Source organism: Abramis brama, assembly GCF_963993115.1.
Source record: "Abramis brama genome assembly, chromosome: 24".
NCBI classification, from domain to species: Eukaryota; Metazoa; Chordata; class Actinopteri; order Cypriniformes; family Leuciscidae; genus Abramis; species Abramis brama.
Window position 1 is genome coordinate 11,393,066 of NC_139986.1, and position 22,396 is coordinate 11,415,461.

Here is a 22,396-nt window from a genome sequence, read left to right on the forward strand (position 1 = left end):
GGAGACTAAGTCTAAAGAACAGTCCCCTTCATGCCTCCCCTTTCCAGATTTAAAAGCTTAGCTTTCTCCTCTCTTATACTCTCTCTATCCGACCCCCTCATTTTCTCTTTAATTCCTCGCTCCTGTGCTGCGGTGTGAGGACAGGCGGTCAGGCGGTGGCTGGCCTCATGATTAATGATGTTTATACTTGACAGAAAGCTCCTTTATTTATCTGCATTGCTGCTTAGTAGATATCATCAGTCACCTGAATGAAAAATATTCACTCATACCAATTTTGCAGTATAATTGAGTGGAGTCACTTCCCTTCTGTCGTCTTTTACCTCCTTTCTCTGTCAGCCTCCCTCTTTTTTCTCCTCTCTCTTCTCTTCTGCTATCTAGCCGTCTTATCATCGCCCTAGTAATTTTCACACTGCATGGTATGATATGGAAAGGCTGGCTTTAGCCGTATTTGACATTAAGCCTCTTCAATTTTCGCGAGAGAAGAAAGGGAGAGCGAGAGAGGGGGGGGGGGATGCAAAGAAAGTTGCATGCCACTTTGTGGAGATGCTCAAGAATGGACAAAATATCTCCCCTCTTTTTTTTTCTCAAGCAATTTAAGGATTTGGAAAGAAGTGAGATAAATTCCTTAGGAGAAATGAGAGCAGACTGATGTAATATCTTTTTTTCCACTGCTTGGTAATACATTGGTTTCATCACTTAAATGCATGGCCAACCCCTTTTTTATAGCTTTAAGCCAGTATGAGAAAGGTGGGTATTATAGGGCTATTCAAGCATTACTTACAAGTAACAGATGAGCAAATGAGAGGATAGAGAAAAAAAGAGTATGTGAGAAAGAAGCTACGTTTTCTGAGGCCTTCAATCTTCCAAGAATCCTTTTCATTTTGTATGAATAGACGCATATGGATTTGTTAATGTGTGACAATTTTAAACGGATTAAATACTAATTATTTATACTGTATGTAAAGCAAAAAAGGATTCTTATTCTTATTTAGTATCTAGTATATGTATATGTGTGTGTGTGTGTGTGTGTGTGTATATATATATATATATATATATATATATATATATTTATATATATATATATATATATATATATATATATATATATATATATATATAATTCTTATTTTTAAACACCTTTTTATTATGTGATTCTTTTTTATAAAATGTAATATCTAAAACGTAATAACTAAAATTTTGCTTAATTTATTATTCAAATTACATTTTTTAAATGTATATTTAATTTTACAGTAACCAACAACTATAGATATTTCAAGGGTATATCATTTGAATGGTAAAGAACGCATTTTAAAAAAGAACTGCAGATCTTGACAGGCTAAATCTATGTAATCAAATTCAGGCAGTTTAAGGAGGGCGACAGTCAGTCATTCAGTGTCACTCAATGGGCCACGTACTCTTTTAATTGGCTTGAGAAGACACGCCCCCTCTCACACACTCTTTCACTCGCTCACACACAACTGATTGTCAAGTTAATTTATGAATTAATCTATCCAGTTTTTCATCACAGATTATGCTGATGAATATGACAATTATAAATAGATTTTTTAATGAAGTCATTCTTTTTTATATACACTGAATTGCACTACTCTTCTAATCTTCTCTCATCATGTATATAAATAAATGTATACATTCATATTCCAGTGTTAGTATAACTGATTGCACTCTGGTGAACAGTATTTCATTAGTGGATGAGTTAATGTGGAGAAGTTTGCCGTATATCTTTGTGCTGTGGCGTTTGGCCCCTGCGGAGGGGAGCAGGCTAAAAATGTGCAGTTTCCATTAAGGACTTCTGAGCAGCAGGCCCTGGTCTCTCGCTCAGGGGGGCAGTTACAGTGTTCAACCAGCTTTTCAGAACACAGCAATAAATCCTATACCTGCTCCCAGCCAGAAACCTATCCCACTCTCTCTGTGTCCCAAACACTCTCCGACTCACTCTCTCTTGTGCCAGCATGCTCTCTTAAAGATCTGTGTAAATGTATGTAATACCAGTGAGGTATTTTACGACCTTACCACATGGAGCTGCTAAAACATTTGGTTGTCTGGAATGAGGTGGCTAGACATGCTAAGAATAAATTAATTTCTTCTCCTACTCCTGTCACTTAATTTCTCTGATTTATTTTTATTTTTATAATAGCACTTAAATATAAGTTTTCTCCATTGATGTTACTGTTACGATGAGGTAGAATCAAAGGAGGAAGCAGGATCCAAATCCACATGCAGCACTTTATTAAATAAACCCAGAACTTCATAGATGCAGACAGACTCAAGATCAAGACTCAGGAACAAAACAACATTCAACATCAAGAACCCACAAACACTGACACAAGACACAGGGTTTAGATACAGAGGCAAACAAGCTAAACAAGATAACAAGGGGGTGTGGCTAATCAGAAACACCTGGGGAAACTAATCAACATAACAGGGAACTGCTAACCATGGGACAAGACAGGAGAACACAGACATGAATCATAACAGTTACAGGGGCATGTCTTTGTGTTGTCAAAATCATTAATTATTTATGAGGTATATTTGTATTTTCCAACCATATGCAATCACATATTCAGACAATTAGTAATATGTTTAAAGAGACCTCTTTGTCACAATTTTGGCTTTAATAAGAAACACCAAAGAAATTTTGTGTTAATATTTCCAGAAAATGTTTTTCCTCTCATGCTTTAGGAGAAATAAAAATTGAATAAAAATATTGCAGGCATTAGTATCTAGATGTGTTTTTTTTTTTTTTTTTTTTTTTTTTGTCTTAGGAGGAAAAATCCAAGAAGCAGGTGATTTAAAGTCTTCATTTGTTCTCAATTAAATCTCATAGTTAAATAGAAAAAAAGCAAGATTTAATTGATTTTGTTTTTTAAAGTTAAATCTGAACATGTGTGTGTTTGTGTGCATGCACATTTATTATAGAGTGTGTTTCTGGTCTTCTGTAGTATAGCATGTGATGTTCTCTGCTACTGTGACACACAAACGCACGCACGCGCACACACACACACACACACACACACACACATACACACACACACACACACACACACACACACACACACACACACACACACACACACACACACACACACACACACAAACACAAACACAAACACAAACAAACACACAGTTTGAGTCCCTCCCGAACGTTCACTCATGATTAAATATCAACACACCGTTCTTGACATTTTATTAGTTGAACAAGATGGATCTACTGGTGTGACTAAAGTAGGCTATTGCGGCCCACACCCTACCAAAAGCCTGTCTGCCTGCCTTTTACATAGAAAAAAAATATGGGAGAGACTTTTGGGAGCAATTTTTTTTTTTTGTCTCTGCATCCTGTGGTAATTTTTTTCCTAGCCACATGGAGTCCTCAACTGAAATCTTATTTTACAGTCTGAAATCCCTCAAACACACACATACTACACTGGCTAAATCCTTCCCTCTCCTCCAGTATCACCATCTCTCATTGTGCCTGTCCCGCCTGTGTTAACTCCTCAAGGTGGTTACATGCTGTACCATATTGACACTGTCCAGGGTTTGCATAACCTTGTCTTTGTGTTTGGCTCCTGGTGCTGTTTCTTTGCCCGAGTCTGAAGACAAGAGCTGCATTCAGAAAAGGAACTGATATATTCTCTTTCTTTCTTTTCATTGTGTTAAAAAACAACGGTAACACTTTATTTTAATGGTCCCTTTTGAACATTTAGTTGACTATGAGTAACTTTGCAACTACATGTCAACTAACACTCATTAGAGTATTAGTATACGTTCTCCAACAGACATTCTATTGACTATAAGTATCTTTGCAACTTATTCTAACCCTAACCCTACCAGTCCACTAATACTCTACTAATGATAGTTAATAGACATGTAGGTGCAACTTTACTTATAGTCAGCACAGCAGAATGTGTTAGAGACCATCAAAATAAAGTGAAACCAAAACAACACTTCTCTTCTCGCCTTCTGTTTTCTCTTGCCCGAGGCACACTGGAGGAGCAGGACAGCACTTGAGTGAGAGGTTAACCCCACGTATGCTCACACAGATAACGTAAATAAGTTAAACTTCTCCAAAATGCACTTCTCAAGCAGTACTATTGAACTGTAAACAATTTTATTGCTCTCAAGGGTTGGAACTTTCGAGTAGTGATTACTTTTTAATGCACCATATGCTTAAAACAACAAGATGCAGCAGACACTTTAAAGACAGCTGTTTTTTATTTTAGTTTATTTTATAACTGGTTATTTGTTTACTGTTTCACATTTGAAAGGCCACTTTACACTACATGCTTGGTTTTGGCTATCACACACACTTTAGAAATAAGCTTAAAAAAACGCTATTATAAAATGAAATATATATTTATATTTATTTATTATTGATTATGCAAACATTATATTAATCTAAACTTTAAAATCTTGCAAGGGATTTATATCTTGAAGTATTTATAAAGTTTATACTGTATGATATAGATGTGGTTTGTAAGCAGTGTGTGTGTGTGTACGTGTGTGCTTCCCCACAAAGATAGTAAAACCTGAGATCACCTATACATTGTGAGCACCAGCCAACGGTCCCCACGAGGGAAATGGGTTAATAAACATATTAAATTATATGTTTTTGAAAATGTAAAAATGAAGTTTTGTACAGTATAAAAACCATTACGCCTGGAGAGTCCCCACAAAGATAGCGAAACCGAGTATGTGTGTGTGTGTATGTGTGTGTGTAGCTGTGGACATTTGGGTAGCTGTGGGCATACATGCAGTATAGGGGTATTTTGTCTCAAGATGAACCCAAAATGAAAAGTTCACACATGCCTTTAGTAGGAAATTAGAGATAAACTACAAAGCCGTACTTAATCTTTCTGGCTCTCTCTCTCTCTCTCTCTCTCTCTCTCTCTCTCTCTCTCTCTCTCTCTCTCTCTCTCTCTCTCTCTCTCTCTCTCTCTCTCTCTCTCTCTCTCAAGGCCACAGACGAGGACAGTTTTTCTGGTTCTCTTGGGGAAAGTGAGGCGGTCCCTGGTGGTCCTAAAGGGAGGCGCTGTTCATTAAGTTGAACATTTATCTCCACCCCGTTCCCCCTCTCATCCCTTTCATCTCAACCTCTTCTCTGTCTCTCATTGACTGTGGGTGTGAAAAGAACATAAATTCACAAATAAGGGAGGACACTATTCCTCCCCTTTTTTTCAGAAATCCTCTCACCTCCCATAAAAATCATCCTCTCCAGGCTTGGTTACAGCTTAGATGTTCTTTTTGTCATTATCAGAGATTTGTGCAATGCCATTGATGCTCAAGCATGAGAAAGTTCAAACGGGGTGTCAGAAATTCACAAGGACATGATCTGGTACAACACCATGGTTTCTTTGAAATCCTGTCTGCAACCAATAAGGAATAAAACTTAGAGCTTGGGTTCGCAGAATCTATTTTGCCATCTTATGTTTTTTGCCATAAATAATTGCAAGTTAGATGTTTTTCATTTGAAGTATGTATTTATTTGATGCAAAAATGCTTTCTCCTTCAACTTAATATGTAGTCATTTGTAGGTTGATTTCCTTGAAAACTGAAGATATCAAAACAATGGCATGTGTTCGGAGCGGGAGTATATTTTTGTCCAACCAATGGAAGACAAGGGGAGTGTCTATGAAATCTGTTTGAAAAAGATTGGCTGCATTGAGAACAACACTGCTTCTATAGTGGAAATAGTAAAAGTAGTAAGCTATTGTTGTTCAGAATAACACTAGCATTCATTTTACTATTGCTATTATTATTAATGTGTTCTGATTCACAAACTATTTAAAAAAAACACTACTGTACAGTAAATATTAAAGGGTGAGTAATTTTTTCCAAAAATGTTGTTTACTATTACTATTCTTTCTTCTGAACATGATTTTTTTCTTTTCTTTTTTGTCCATACAATGAAAGTCAATGGTCACCAAAACAGTTTGGTTACCAACATTCTTTAAACTATTTTCTTTTGTGTTCTGCAGTAGAAAATAAAGAATGTCGTAAAGATTTGGAACAGCATGAGAGAGAGTAAATGATGACAGACTTCTCATTTTTAGGTGAACTAATCCCTTTAATCTAGTGTTCTGGATGTAGCTAAACATTTCTGTTTGGTGACACTGGTGTCACAGAAATGTAAAGAAGTTTTCTAAAGGCAACACTTTTGGACAAATGGTTCATTAGTCCATTAATATTTACACACATACTGACATAAGATACATCCACTCTAACACACACTACCTTGCAGTATATCTCCTAATACCTGGCACAAGCTTTTTTTTTTTTTTTTTTTTCTGTGCTTTATTGTCAGTATTCCTTAATGTATGTCATGTTATCTCTCCAGCGTGCGAATCATACGTCATTCCTCACACCCTGAGCTTTCCTCGACCCCTCTCGCTATTTATTTCTTCCTCTCGGGTTAGCTTTTACACTTTCTTAGCTTTCTCTCTCTCTCTCTCTCTCTCTCTCTCTCTCTCTCTCTCTCTCTCTCTCTCTCTCTCTCTCTCTCTCTCTCTGTCTCTGTTCTTTGATCTCTGTGAAAAGAGAAACATTAAAGAGCCGCTGTTTCCGCAGTCAGGGGCCATCTCCCGTTTCCCCTCATCATTCTCCTGTCCTCTCCTCTCTTTTACCACTCTCCTACACCCCTTGCTTTCCTATGCCCACTCTTTTTTCTCCCCTATCCTCTGTCTCATCTCTTTCTCTCGCTGCCGTGCCGGAGTTCTGGCATTGTGCTCCAAGAAGAACTTGTGCTCTAGTCAGAGAACTCTGGGATCTCATTCTCTCTCGCATCAGTCAGGGATCTGCTCAATTCAGACTTCCTGTCAGCTTTGGGAAATAAAAGACAGATGACACTAACTGTCCATTTTTATAAAATTTTTTTTGTGATCATTACTTATTTTATGACCTAGCTGTTAAGAACGATCATTATATATAATTGTATTGCTCATACTTAGAACAAACCTCTGTTAAGTATTACATTTTAGCATGTAACTTTAAAAAAATATATATGTTTGTTAATATTTTAAAATATTATATTCTACTATTATATAGAATCAGTAATTTATTTATTTATTTATTTATTGGCTCTTGTGACCTTGAACATTATCACTAATTAAGCTCAGATTATGTTTACACAGTCTGAGAGGAACAAAGTTTAGTGTGCCTTCTTCTTGAATCAGACACACATTTGCTTGTGTCTCAAACAATGTAAGCTAATGCAAGCTAATATTTATTTTACTCTCACCACAAGTATATATTTGCAGACCGGCTGCTCTGATCATAGCAGGGAGCCATTACACCAGTTTGTTTAAACCGCAAAAGTCACAACGTTGTTAAGTTCTGCTGCCAGCATAATATTAACATGGCCTGACACCATTTCCTGTTGAAGAATAACACAAGCACGTCAGTCCAAATTTGTTCATTTAAGCTGCAAGCACAGTCTCATGAGGAGAACGAGGAGAATGAACATGTGACAACGTGCAGAAGAAAAGAATGAGAGACAGAGAACAACGGAAAAGTGTATGTCTTTGTGGAGGAGGAGGAGGAGGAGGAGGAGGAGGAGGAGGAGGAGGAGGGAGGGGGTGGGGGGTGGGGGGTGGGGGGGGTGGGGGTCAGGAAATGGTTTCCATATGTGGAGCCTTCTCTATCCCTCTCTCTCCCTCATCCTGTTCATGATATAACTATTCAAGAGGTGGAATGCATCTTTCTCTACATGTCAAAAAGACCTCTGTCATGCTAAATTATGAGTTCTCATTCTCTGTCTTTTTCATATACATTATGGTTCAAAAGTTATCTTTTTTTTCTTTTTTTACTCTCCTTTTTTGTAAAATAAATTAATAGCTTTATTCAGCATGGATGCATTAAATTGAAAAAAGTGAGAGTAAATACATGTATAATGTTACTAATGTTTAAGGATTTCAAATCTGTATTTTAAATGGATGCTGTTCTCTTGAAGTTCCTATTCATCAAAGAAAACTACACCCATTTAGTACACTCTAAAAAGTTTAACTATGATTTACAATTTTTTTTTGGTGAAACATTTTTACACTAAAAAAAATGTAGTAAATTTTAAAGCTGTGAAATCAATTAAATATACTGTATGAATTGAGTAGGGTGAATAGTGGTAAAGTGGGACAATGGGTAAAGTGGGACAGTTAAGCTTTTTAATTTCTATCTTTACATGTAAATGATTCCATTACTAAAAATCAACACTGAGCTCATCATAAGCAAGTATGTGATAAAAAAATATAGATTCTGTGGCTATGACATCACTTCCGGGGGTGTGGCACACCATATTCAACAACCTTACAGTGAACCGTGATGGTAAAGTAAAATGACATAGCATTCTGAGGTGAATATTGTTAAGCTTATAAAAATTAAAACACTCATGGATCATTTGTAATTGTTATATATTTTGTTATAGGATGTAATGGTGAATCAGAATTTGTAAAAATCACATTCATATGAATCTTTTTTGTTGTTTTTTATGTGATTTTGATACTGTCCCAGTTTGCCAATAGCATATTGTTAAACTGGGACAGGGTATTACTGGCAAACTGGGACAGCCATTTAAGTCATTCTAATGGGGGAATTGAGTTCCCTTTTTGTATGCCCCTCATAAATTTAGTTAGCTAGCTACATATTTCAACAAAGATTATAAACTGATTTTAAAAAACAATGCCAATTCCCAAAAACAACAAAACAAAAACAAAAAACAAGAAAGATGGAGGATACAAGCTTGTATGGCTGGGACATTTGCAATATTTGCAAAAAACAACTTAGCCTGTGTGGAACAAAATTAGCCTATAAGAAGAAATGTTTATGAAGATTTCTATTTTTTTAATTTATATGAAATAAACTAAACCCAGTACAAAATATTGTGGACAGGTGAGGGAGGGAGGGGTGGAAATAATCTGCTGTACTTGCACCCCTCCTTAAAAAAAAGTGATTTTTATTATTTTTCTTGTTGTTGTTTATATTGTTATTGTGTATTTAATTCATTGGGCCTACATTTGAGTAACAATTTAATGTGTTTGAAGTGTCCCAGTTTGCCAATAAAGGTGTCCCAGTTTGAGAGTAGCACCTGGAAAAATGTGGTTTGGGGTCAGTGTGTGTTTGAGGAAGAGTCATCCATCCTGTGTTTAATGTTTCTTTCTTTTTTATTCTGTATAGTAGAGTAGAGCTCTTAAGCTATTTAGAATAGTATCATATGAGGGGCTAAGACATTTGGATCATAATAAAACATTATGCAGAAGGTAAATTATCAGAAAGTGTCCCACTTTACCAGTATTCACCCTAAATGCAAGTAAAAAAAAAAAGTAAATCTGAGTAACTGCATCTGGTACATTAACAAATAAAATTGAGTATTGACCAATATTTATGAGTAATATTAACTGTTTTTATTTATGAGTAATAACCTTTTTGTTTCCTCTAAACCTTTGTCAAATAGTATTACATACAGCCACCAGTATACATGACATTGGCCTTTATTGTTGATGAGTACAGCAATACAGCATATTTTACACTGTTTTAACATGTAGCCTATAGCCTACAATTTTGCCTACATTTAAACTCATTTAACAAACATTTTAGAAGTAAAAATGAATCAAGTGTAATCAACCAGTCTGTTATTGTCACAGTTGTGTTCTGTTTTGTTTTGGACTTGTCTGCCTGTTGTCTTGTCACGTGTCTTCATTATCAGTTCAACTATATCACCTGGGTTTAGTTCATCGTTATCATCATCATCTACATCACCTGTGTTCAGTTAATCAGTATTCATCAGTGTTAGTATTTATGTTCCTTCAGTTCAGTCAGTCTTTGTCCGTTCTTAGTCACAGTTACGTTGTGTTTGGTGTATATAAACCTTCTGCCTGTATGTGCCTATCTGAATGAGTTAGTAAAACGTATGTATTGGAGCCATTGGCCTCTTTGTCTTCTTCAACCTACACCACACCCTGACAGAAGAACGGACTAACTAAAATGAACATGGAGGACTGTTTACTTCAAAATGGTCGATCTCAGGAAGAGTATGTGGAGGTCTACCTCAACCATTATCAAGATGCGAGCTGGGATGAAGATTCTCTTAAACAGCAGTTCTGGAGCGGGATGGACGATCTACTCGCCCAGATGCTGCTGTTGGGAAATGTTCACCTGCCGTTCGTCGAGTTCATCGACCGTACTTCATGGGTGTGTGGATCCTCCCTCACTGTGGGAGCCGCAGAAAACATATCTGACCAGCTCGATCCTCACGTCACGCCTCCTGTCCTCGTCCAGATCCCGGACGAGGTAAATTTGATTGATTTTTTTTTTCTGAGCCTGCACTTCTCGTCAGTCCTGCCGAGCCTGCGCTTCACGTCAGTCCTGCCGAGCCTGCACTTCACGTCAGTCCTGCCAAGCCTGCGCATCACGTCATGCCCGCCGAGCCAGACACTGTTCACGTCATGCCCGCCAAGCCAGAGACTGTTCACGTCATGCCCGCCGAGCCAGAGACTGTTCACGTCATGCCCGTCGAGCCAGAGACTGTTCACGTCATGCCCGCCGAGCCGGAGACTGTTCACGTCATGCCCGCCAAGCCAGAGACCGTTAACGGCATACCCACAGAGATCAGGACGGCTTTCTTCGCCGCTGGGCCCGTCCAGCACAGAGACTATTTCGTCACTGGTTCTGCCCAGTCCTGAGCTTGTCACCATCCCAGGCCGCCGCCGCGCCTGAACCTGGGCCCTCAGCAAAGATGGCCGCCGCCACGTCGCCTAAGCCCCTTATTCAGCCCAAGATAATTTTGGGGGGGAGCAATAAGTCTCCGCCATGGCCGCCCGAAGGGTCATCTCCGCCCTGACCGTCTGTACCGTCCTGGAGTCCTCTGTTCCGGTTCACCCTCCTGTGGTAGACTCCAGGACGTGTTTGGTGTATGTAAACCTTCTGCCTGTATGTGCCTGAATGAGTTAGTAAAACGTATGTATTGGATCCATTGGCCTCTTTGTCTTCAACCTACACCACACCCTGACAGTTATCCAATTTCCACCGGATCAGCGCTGGTTCTCGTGCCGGAGACGGACTCGTGTTCTGTGGGTGAACTTCGAACGTTAGACCACCATCCTGCGTTTCACTCATAGCTGAAAGATACTGCGAGCGACTGACTCCAGCTGCCAATAAACAAACAGTGCACAGTTCTGAGAACATTTTATCATCCAAATTAATTATATTCATTATCATTAGGAATAAAGTCATGTGTTTTATGCAAGGCGTTTCAATCACGCTAAAAGACAGGCGCGACTCTAGTTTAGGTGTCACATTACGCCTCTGTATGTTGTTTTGCATTTAATAAAATGATTTAAAGCACAGTAATGATTTTATAGATAAAATAAAACATACTCAAACCTGAATTTCACAGAGGAAAAGCACCAATTCTGTGACGCTGAGAAGAGAGAACTGTTCTGGACTGGAGAGAATTCAAACAGCCCTCGCTCGCTCAACCATTGAGTTGTTGTCACGTCAGAGGGTGGGGGAGGGGTGCATTGTTTTAATTGAGTAAACTTAATCAATTTCTTAAGAGTGTGTTATATATTAATAATATTGATTTGAATTAAGTAATATTTTTGTTTCTTGAAACAGATCAGTTTAATTCTCCATGATCAAATATTTTGATAGAAATTTCACAAATATATTAAGTGTATTATAAATAAATAATTGGTTAGTCAATATTTACTAATATAATATACTCCCCTGCTAGTTCGATGTTAATGATATGCTAAAAGCCGCCGACACATTGACGTGATTGGTTACAAGGTAGTTTGTGACGTAAGAAACACCAGCGATTTCGAACCTGCTTTTTTGAGTCTGTGTTTGTTCACTGAAGTCATAAGGAGAAAATACTCAACCAGGGCTGCCAACTCGCATTCAGCGTGAGACTCACTCAAGTGACACTTTTCACACACTCTCACGCCACACATCCATTTTCTCACGCAGAGAAAAATCGCAAAGCAACACTGACAGACAAGACAGAGCAGGTTATTTTTGATATGAAACAAATTCTCAGCTCTCAGATTTTGGTCGATTTTATTACGAAATTCAAACAATAAATACTGTTTTGGCACTCGTAAATGTGATGTGACAGATCGCTGTAGCGCCTCAGATCAAGCGGCACATGAACTGAGCATCTCTTACTCTTTACTACTAATTAATAGTAAATAAACACAAATTAACAATAGAAAATGTTGAAAGATACAGTACAGCTTACTGAAATGTATATGCCCCATACATAATATCGATAAATTATGTTACATTTACCTCAGGAAAGCCATTTAATGACCATAGCAGTTAGTTGGCTAGAAAAAATATCTATAGAGAGGAGTATTTTGCTAAATATGTGCACTATTTTACATATTTATTATATTTGTACTTATATCATAAACATATTATAACATTGTTATTATAATAAAAAAATTCATTTTTTTTATTTGAGTTGTTATTTTTAACCTTTAATAATAATACCAACTGACAGGGCTCTCTATGTTTACAGCATTAGGTGAGATTTATTTATTTTTTCTTGAGAAAAATTAACATGGTACCTAATAGTTATCCAAAATTAATCGATATTGAATCAAGATCGTAATCAAATCACAAGAATTGAATTGAATTGAATTGAATTGATATAGAGAAATTTGTGTCAAGCTATAATAAAAACAGTAGCCTACCAGTCATTGTACCATGTGAACATTGTAACATGTCGTCACTAAACTTAATAAAATTCTGTTTAGAGACCAAATGTCCAAGTTTTTTTTATTTTTTTTATATTTATTTTTTACATCCCCTCCTTTCCATAATTCTCACTCCAAGCTAAACTCAAAAGTTGTCAGCCCTGACTCAGCAATGGTGTTGATATCGACATATGAAACAATATTATAAAACATGATTTTTGATCAAATAAATTCAGCCTTGGTGAGCATTAGAGACTTCTCAAAACCCTTAACTTTTGAACAATAGTGTATCAGTTTATAATCTTGCATTCTTTCTGATAACACTGTATATTTGTAAAATAATAAACAAGTGGCCATTTGTCTTATAAAACAAGTTAAGAATGAGTGTGTAAAGTTACCACTAAAGGTACTGTATTTTGAAATGGCAGCAATCAATATATAGGTCTGAGGGGGTGTAAATTCAGTGCAGTGATGTCAGGTTTGTTTTTGCCAGTGCTTAGGGCGATAGATTTTTTTTAGCAGTGTGAAAGCTACTATTGCAAATATTGATTTTGTAGTAAAGTGTCATGATTGGAGATAAATAATCATTCTAGGTTATTTTGTCACGATTGTCATAAAAGGTTCATCATGAAAGTGTGTGCGTGTGTGTGTGTGTGTGTGTGTGTGTGTGTGTGTGTGTGTGTACCTGTTTTTCTATCTCAGTGGAGACTTCAACCTGAATGCGCACAGACTCATGGGGACTCGTGTCACAGTGGGACCTAAATTGAGGTCCCCATGGGTAAACAAGCTTACAAATCATACAGAATGAGTTTTTTTGGAAAGTTTTCTGTGATGGGTAGGTTTAGGGGTAGGGGTAGTGTAAGGAGATAGAATATACCGTTTGTACAGTATAAAAACCATTAAGTCTATGGAGAGTCCCCACAAAGATAGTGAACCAGACGTATGTGTGTGTGTGTGTGTGTGTGCGTGTGTGTGCGTGTGTGTGTGTGTGTGTGTTTACGTGTTTGTTTAGTTTGGGCAATAGGGGCCATACACCTTCACTGCATTGATAAGGCATGAGTATGTTTTTGTCTCTTTAGTAGTTTGCTGATGTTTCCACATTATAAAGACACACACCATGAGGGTGCTGTCACTCACATTTGCATGCCTGAACACACCCCTGCTACCAGTATGCTGTAGAATGGGTATGGGAGTGTGTGTTAGGGGAGGAAGTATAAACATGTCTTGTGATTGAAGACGTGCAAAATGGCCCGTAGTGCCTATGAGAAAACATGGCAAGCAGTTGACTCAGACATTCCAAAAGCGAAACACATCTTCGTTAATATGTGAACCAGAACGGATCTGGTGAAACTCAAAACTGGCACAATCTTTCATCTTGAAAAGTACTGCAAAGTCATGTGACATTCAGAGATTAATAGACAACATTTAGTGTGACTTTATAATTGTAAAATCCTATTGCAACTAAAATATTTTGCAACTACATGTCAACTAACACTCATTAGAACAGGGTTCCTCAAACTCGGTCCTGTAGGGCCGCTGTCCTGCAGAGTTTAGCTCCAACCCTGATCAAACACACCTGAGCAAGCTAATCAATGTCTTCAGGATCACTATAAACTCACAGCTAGGTGTGTTTGATCAGGGTTGGAGCTAAACTGTGCAGGACAGTGGCCTTCCAGGACCGAGTTTGAGGAACCCTGCATTAGAATATAGTCGACTGTAGGTCTAATACTCTAATGACTACTTGACATGTACTTGCAATGTTACTTATAATCAGTAGAATGTCTGTTGGGGGACTATCAAAATAAAGCGTTTGCAGATATTAAACAGACAGTCTACTAATACTCTAATGACTGGTAGTTGACGTAGTTAGAATATCTAAAGTAGAGTATTGAATTAAAGTGTTACTGTAGTTATTAACATCAGTATTTATTTAAATACAAAAATAAAAATATCCCTTTTATTGACAACAACATTAAGAAACATAATTGTTTTAAATATCTTACTATAAATGACATTATTTGTGTGGTGGAAAGCTAACACACGCTACCATTACATACAATTAAAGGAAGCTATAAAAAGTAAACTTAATATCAATACCTTTGTGAGTAGTAATCATGAACTTTTTGAAAAATTTTAATCTTTACCTTATATCAAATTATTATCACAGGTATATAATAGCCTAGCCTCCAATGATTCTATAATTTCTCTACCTACAAATAAATGGAATAACGATCTTCATTCTGAATATACTGACCTAGACCTTTTAGAACTTTGCAAAGATATGTTTGTCATATCTAGTAATTCCAGAGTACAGTTGTTACAATACAAAACACTATATTGAGTACATATCACAAAAAGTAAATTGTCTCTGATGGGCCGTGCCAACACTAATAAATGTACAGTCAAAATAGTATAGATGATTATATTCACTCCTTCTGGAACTGTACATACATAAAGAAAATCTGGTCAGAAGTTATATATAAACTTGAAGTGATTCTAGATTTTAATCTCTCTAAATCCCCTTCAGATCTTTCTCATATTAGCGCTTCAAAAGTAAAAAAAAACATTTATCTTTACCTTATCCATATTAGCAAAAGAAGTAATACTATTAAACTGGAAGAATAGAACAAAAATATATATTACCCAATGGTTCAATCTATTAGTAGACACACTTGAGAAAATGACTGCGTCACTTAGAAACAAAATGACTGCTTTTTAAAAAATATGGAGCCCTCTTCTAAAGTTCCAGGACAGATGATCATGAAACATGAAATAATGCATATAATCAAGGTGCGGATAAATTAGATGTTAAATAATGTGAGTTTACAGTTAAGTGTATATGTTTTTGTTGTTTTTGTGTAGATTTGTTTATTTGTCATGTTTTTGTATCCAGCAATGTATGTAGTTGTGTATGTGTATCTTATGGTCATGTATATTAAAGAAGAGGTTGAAAAAATGGGATTTTTTACATAATATTGTGTGTTTTTGTCCGTTCAATGGCAAAAGAAAACTCAATGTTCACACGCTGTCTGAAGTGACTTTCTGTACGCATGAGCCGTGTGTGTGTCACACAGACAGGAGATTCGCAAGATAGTGCCGCACTGAGCCCTGAGCCGCACTCTTTTGTGTCTTGTCGTGCTTGAATGGTTTAAAAGCATTTGCATGAATAAGAGCGTGATCATATAATGTAATGCTAGCTAAAGGATGATGGAAAAAATGGATGCTACGCAGCAAAAATGCATTAAACTGAAAAAAAAAAAACCATTGCATGCATTAACGAGTTAATTTTGACAGCCATCATTTTAATATTCTCAGTTTTCATTTTAGTTTTAGTTAAAAGTTGTTTTTTTTCTATTTAGCTTTCTAATCTAATTAGCTATCTAATATTTATTTCATTTTAATTCAGCTTAGTTTCAATCAACGAAAACTATTTTTAATAGTGTTATTTTTTTATTTTTTATTTGTATAAGTGGTAGCTGCAGGGGCAAAATAAAAAGAATAAATACATCAAATAAAAAAAAGCCCTATATAAATAACGTAAAAGAGATAGGAAGAGTGTGGTATTACAAACTGTAGAAGAGAGGTAATACTTGTATAGTATTAATTAAACACTAAATAGTGTTAGTTTTTAATCAACTTTAACAGAACTGGATGTAGATGCTGATTCCATGTAGATTCAAAGAATCAGTTATTTTTTTTTATTTTTTTATTTTATTTTTTTTACTGATTATTTGAAATGAAGCTATTAAATCAGATTCAATGCTGTATTGCTTATATACAAAATAATCTCCATTAACTTTTAGCTTGCCTAAAACCCTTCAGAATTTTAATAAATGATTTGAAGACACTTTAAGAAAGAATTTTGTTGGTTCTGCTTTAGTTCTTCATTTTAAGATACAGGCCAATCTCTTTCATTAGTGGCTGGTGAAGTAGACTCCTGAGGCCAACAGGAGACAATTCAGTGTGGACAAGCTTTAGACTGTAATTGGGTCCATCTGGCCCTTCAGAGAGGTCACTTGAAATCAAAGTTCTCTACAGAACTGTGTGTGTGTGTGTGTGTGTGTGTGTGTGTGTGTGTGTGTGTGTGTGTGTGTGTGTGTGTGTCAAGTATATTTGCAAGAGTCAGTAATTATTATTATTATAAGTAATTTGGCCAAACATTTTCAGATTTTTCAGCAATAGTGAAGATTATCTTCTTCATTTTATTTTACTCTTTCTTAAAAGCCCCTTATTCCTTAAATTCATACAGAAGAAACACAATTTATTTGATTTTCCTCATACTAAGTCATGCAAACCCACACTGACAGTCCTGCTTGAAGAAAACTAAAACTAAAAACAGTTGAATAGGGGCTGTTTAAGACAACAACAAAATCCTCAGCAGACTGAGTGACACTCACCATCTCAAGAAAATATGGCAAGGCATTGTGGGTAGCGGTAAGAATTCCTGGCCGTCTCTGTCTGATTAAAATGTGATGTGTTGAAAGCTGGCTTTGATCTTAGGAAATGTCTGCGAGGGAGAAGTTGGAATTTAGCTTGGGCTTTTTCCCTCCCGCTCACTCTGTGATTTGGCCCTGCAGATGGAGGCCGATAGATAGTGTCACCATTCATTTCCTGCTCAAGCTCCTACACCATTCTGTGCAGACGCTAGACCTGGAGCAGGGATCGAGAAAGAATAGATCACATGCCGAGCTTTTGTGCCTTGTGCTGAGCTCTGTTTTCTTCTATGCTTCATTCTAAATGTATGCATATGCTTTGGTTTGTACATGCACAGTTAACATGACATTTTGCAAATAAACCCAAAGACTTGGAACATCCCACCCCGCTGAATGGAGGAAGAATACACCATCTGAAAAAGACTCATAAGGTGCTTAAATGCTTTTCTTCGTCTCTGATTCCAGGCCTCCTGCATTGGCAGCCAGCCCAGCATTTTCTGATATCTCCCTTATCCGGATCTCGCCGCACCGAAACCCTTCAGTGGGGGCGGAGTCGCCCTTTAACCCCCCACATCCATACATTAACCCCTACATGGACTACATCCGCTCACTGCACAGCAGTCCCTCTCTGTCCATGATCTCTGCAGCAAGGGGCCTCAGTCCAGCAGATGGTGAGTACCTCAGAGACCTGTTCTGGGCCCACTAAAAATCAATCAATCTATCAATCTATCTATCTATCTATCTATCTATCTATCTATCTATCTATCTATCTATCTATCTATCTATCTATCTATCTATCTATCTATCTATCTATCTATCTATCTATCTATCTATCTATCTATCTATCTATCTGTCTGTCTGTCTGTCTGTCTATCTGTCTATCTGTCTATCTATCTATCATTCCATCTGGTAAAGTCTGGGATGTGGCAAAATATATAACAATACAATTCTTACAATTCTTATTTAGAATTGGAGTTAGCTTCTCTCTGGAGGCGGAGACCATAGTTTGATCATTTGGATGGGGTCACTCTCTATGTTCTTTGTCTCATGTTAGAAAACCTCTGGAGGAACATTCAGCATGTCAGGCAGAGACTAGTGATCACATCCTGAGTTAAGAGGGGGGTGAAGTTCAAGGCCATGGTTGAGGGCGGAGGGCACGAAAAGGGAGGGAAGGATGAGAAGTGGGAATGGTTTAGAGGATGGACTTCAGGGAGCCATTTTTGTTCTTTTGCGTGAAGGCGGACTGGGAAATTCATTACAGGGTCAGCAAGAGCCTGCTGTTTTTAAAGAGTCTCTGCAGTATGCTGGCCTCTTGGCCTTCTCCTCAGGCATGGAGTTTTAATTGAAGCCTGAAGCTCAAATACCAAAGGGGGCCTCTCTGAGGCCACAGATAATCACGGCTGTATTGAACTGCGGTACCATCTCACGTCAGCCAGGTCTTGCTATGTACCACATGTGTCAAAGGAAGAAATGAAACATTTCCAGATGTATAGTTATTAAGGGCTAAAATAAACAAATACAAAGTTTGTTTTGATGTGACATTTTGTGGTTTGGGTGAAAACTGAAAAGCCATTTGTTTATCTGCCAAAAAATGCCTTTTCACCCCAGACTACAAAAAGGTTGCATTGATTGATCGATTGATTGATTATGGATAGCTCTGTAAAACAAACTATGATATACTGTAGGGCATGTTGATGAATTATAATTATTTTATTTCTATTATAACAGTAATACAATTCCTATAAATATATGCAATTATTAATACAATTATATGCTGAAAACAATAAAATATGTTTTGGATTCTGCTGTCATTCTGTCCCCACCTGTCATCTTAACCAGCAAAACTTCCTTTATCAATCAACTTCAACTAGCAGGTCTTCAAAAAAAAAAAGAAAAAAAAAAGATGCTTCTCTAGGCTAGTCTTTTCATCAGGAAGTGCTTTTTAGTCTCCATGAACATAGATAAATGGTTTATTATTCACATTAAACCAGGCTTTTTTTTTTTCTTTTTTTTTTTAAGTTACATAAAATTAATTCTAAAAATAAAAATGATAATCATATTTTGTGTTCCTTATATAACCTCCACTTCATGTTGGTGGCTGAGAATAACTAAACATAGGTGCTAGTTTTTTTGCTCTTTCACTTTATCATTTTGTTTTTTGATTTCTGTTTGCTTTCCATCCCTGTTTTAAAGACATTTTCATGTACTCTCCCAGATGCCTACATGGTCCACCAGCAGAATGCCTCCTGGCTCTGGTGGCGCACCATACTGAGGATGCATATTCATCCTTAAAAACTGTCACTCTGATATCCCACAAGCAGAACACGCTCGCTCCAGTCATTCCCCACCGCCAGTCCTGCAATTCGGTGCCAACATCTCCAATTTAGAAATTCCGCAAAGCTCTTTCTGCACGTGAATGAGGAAACGAGGCACATTATGGCTCAATGCGAGAGCCGAGGCAAAGCAGAACAACGGAGACAATTAAGGAAGCCCCCCCTAACCCCTCCCTCACTACTTAAGACAAAATACCCACATCGAATTAATTTGGAATTTCTTCTTACATTCACACAACCAATCAGAGATGCATATTCCATGCATTCAGTCTGGGCGTCAGTCGAGATCTTTTCATCCGCTCTGTTCATTTCTTCTGGGGAAGACAGGAATTAGCCACAACACTTTGTGCAGCTAAACTGATTTTGTATTTGCATTGAGAAGCACTGTGTCAGTCTTTCTCTTATTCTCCTTCCTTTTTTGTGTGTGTATATGTGTGTGTTTGTGTGTTATTTTAAGCATGTTGCCAAAAGTTTATTTTTAGGATGAATTTCTAGGACCTGTATCACTCTCTGTAGCTAAAGATTGGAAGGAAGATAGAGGGAACACATGAAAGAGAGAAAGAAAATAAGCAGTTTAAAGGTTTGCATATAAAATTTGGCACCATTTTTTATCAAAAAATTTACATTTTGTTAATTAGTCACCCTCGTGTCCTTTCAAACTCATGATTTTTCTTTGAAACATAAAAGAGGTTTATTCATGACAACTTTCAAAAAAGTTTTAGCATGTTAATGAATTTGTTAATGTATTTGGTCTTGGCAGACTAGATCTGATACACTGCTGCTGTTGCTGCTGCTACTGCAGAGCAAGTATGGACTTGCTACTGCTAATAGATACACAGACACACTCCTGTGAGCATTTAAGACATGCTGATGCTGCATAAATAGACATACATAAATCCCGTAACAGATCTAGGCATGTGGAGCTGGGGGAGGTGGAGAGTTTCAGAGAAAATCTGACTACCCTGCAGTAAACACTGAACCAGACTATTTAAATGTATATCAAGCAGTCCCATTGGCTGCAGGATCAGCAGAGGTCAATCAGCATGTGGTAATGTTGTGATTGCTTGCAGTTTGCATGTAAAGGACCTATCAACCTGCGCCCTCCAGAGTTTCATGGGGGGTAGAAAATGGGTAAACAACTTAAATATTCGATTTCCACGTGTAGGAATGAAACGCCCCTTACCACTGATTGGTCAAGCAAAGATTAAACAGTGCTGTCATCATGTCTTCTTCAGTTCTGTTCAACAGAATAATAGTCATTTATTGCTAGTTGTACGAATTCTTAAAGTGTTTATTGCAACTGAATTTCATCTCTTTCTCATCAAACAACCAGACTAATGGCCTGACACAAACTGTACCACGGCAGAGCCTAGGCAGGGCTTTCTTCTGTGTAGACATAGGTTCACTATGGCTAACTACCCATGCCAGAGAAATAAACTTTTATAAGTGTTTATTTCGGAAATATGAATGTATTTCATTTGCTCCCACATTACCCATTAGTCTACTCATTTAGCACACCTCCTGTTCTATTTAGCTGGACAACTCTCAAACTCTGTGCAAAGCTCCACGACGCACTGGACAGCGCGGAGCAAATTCATTTACATTGTAATGAAGCACAGACTTGTATCTTTATAAGTGTCAATACAGCAGTCATAACTTTTGCAATACGCTGAGTTTATTTCATTAATATTGAGTATTAATTGATGTCACTGAAAATGGTGTGTTTAATTTTATCTGCCATCTACTGTAAACTTCCAAAGCAAAGTCACAGTTCCGTTGTGCGACTGACTCTCAGCATAGGCACACAGAGTGGTGTCTTTGAAGTCTTTGAAGTCTTTGAACCAATCGGTTGAGTGAGTGATTCAATGACCCATATAGACAGCCACTTGATTTTTTGTTCCTGAATGAATCAGGCAACAATGGCAACAAAGGTGTAATGGCAGAATGGAGAAAAAAATCTTGGGAGAACCCAGGCTCAGTCGGGGGAACGAATGGTGTATGATTATGATTCAGGCAGCATTATAGGTCAGAAGTCAGATTGGTTTAGAAAAATCAGAATATTATCCAGTTCCATTTGGTTGAAGATCGGAGTCACGTCGGTATGGAGACGGGTTTGTCAAGGATCCGTGTCGATGGCTGAGGTGTCGATGAGACCTTCACAGGGGAGAGTCTAGTAGACACAATCTCTGCTGACACTTCAGGGATGCGTTGTGGTCGTGTCTAGGAGCAGGTCCGCCATCTGGACTGGATACGGCCCGGATCCGGCTGACTACATCATGCGTTGTGGTCGTGTCTAGGTGCAGGTCCACCATCTGATCTGGATACGGCCTGGATCCAGCTGATTACAGTAAACCTCGGAATAAGCAGAAAGACTAACATTAGTTTACATGCCATTCTTCTTATGATGTAACGAGTACACCGGGTGTTATAGGAAGTTTTCCCGGTTCCGGCTGACCTAATTTTTGCAGCTAATAAACATTTAACTGATTTGAATAATAGGAATGTATAATTTTCTATGTGTATGCCCGGTTAAAGAGATGTTTTTTTAGTCTAGATTTAAACTGAAAGAGGTTGTCTGCTTCCCGGACAATGTTAGGAAGACTGTTCCAAAGTTTAGGTGCTAAATAGGAAAAGGATCTACTGCCAGCAGTCGATTTTGATATTCTAGGTATTATCAACTGGCCAGAGTTTTGAGATTGCAATAGACGTGAAGGACTATAATGCGTTAAGAGCTCGCTCAAGTACTGGGGAGCTTAACCATTTAGTACTTTGTAAGTAATCAGCAATATTTTAAAATGTATACGATGTTTAATATGGAGCCAATGCAGTGTTGACAGAACCGGGCTAATATGGTCATACTTCCTGGTTCTAGTAAGAACTCGAGCTGCTGCATTTTGGACCAGCTGTAGTTTGTTTATTAAGCGTG

General features: G+C 37.5%; 1 protein-coding gene across 1 annotated transcript in view; it reads left to right on the plus strand.

Moving 5' to 3' along the window:
- The window catches only part of gli3 (GLI family zinc finger 3), a 185,906-nt gene that overhangs the window by 113,592 nt on the left and 49,918 nt on the right, over positions 1–22,396 (plus strand). The window contains exon 5 of the mRNA XM_084103079.1: positions 17,603–17,808. Coding sequence (XP_083959205.1) covers positions 17,603–17,808 — 206 coding nt within the window. The remainder of the gene's footprint in view (positions 1–17,602; positions 17,809–22,396) is intronic.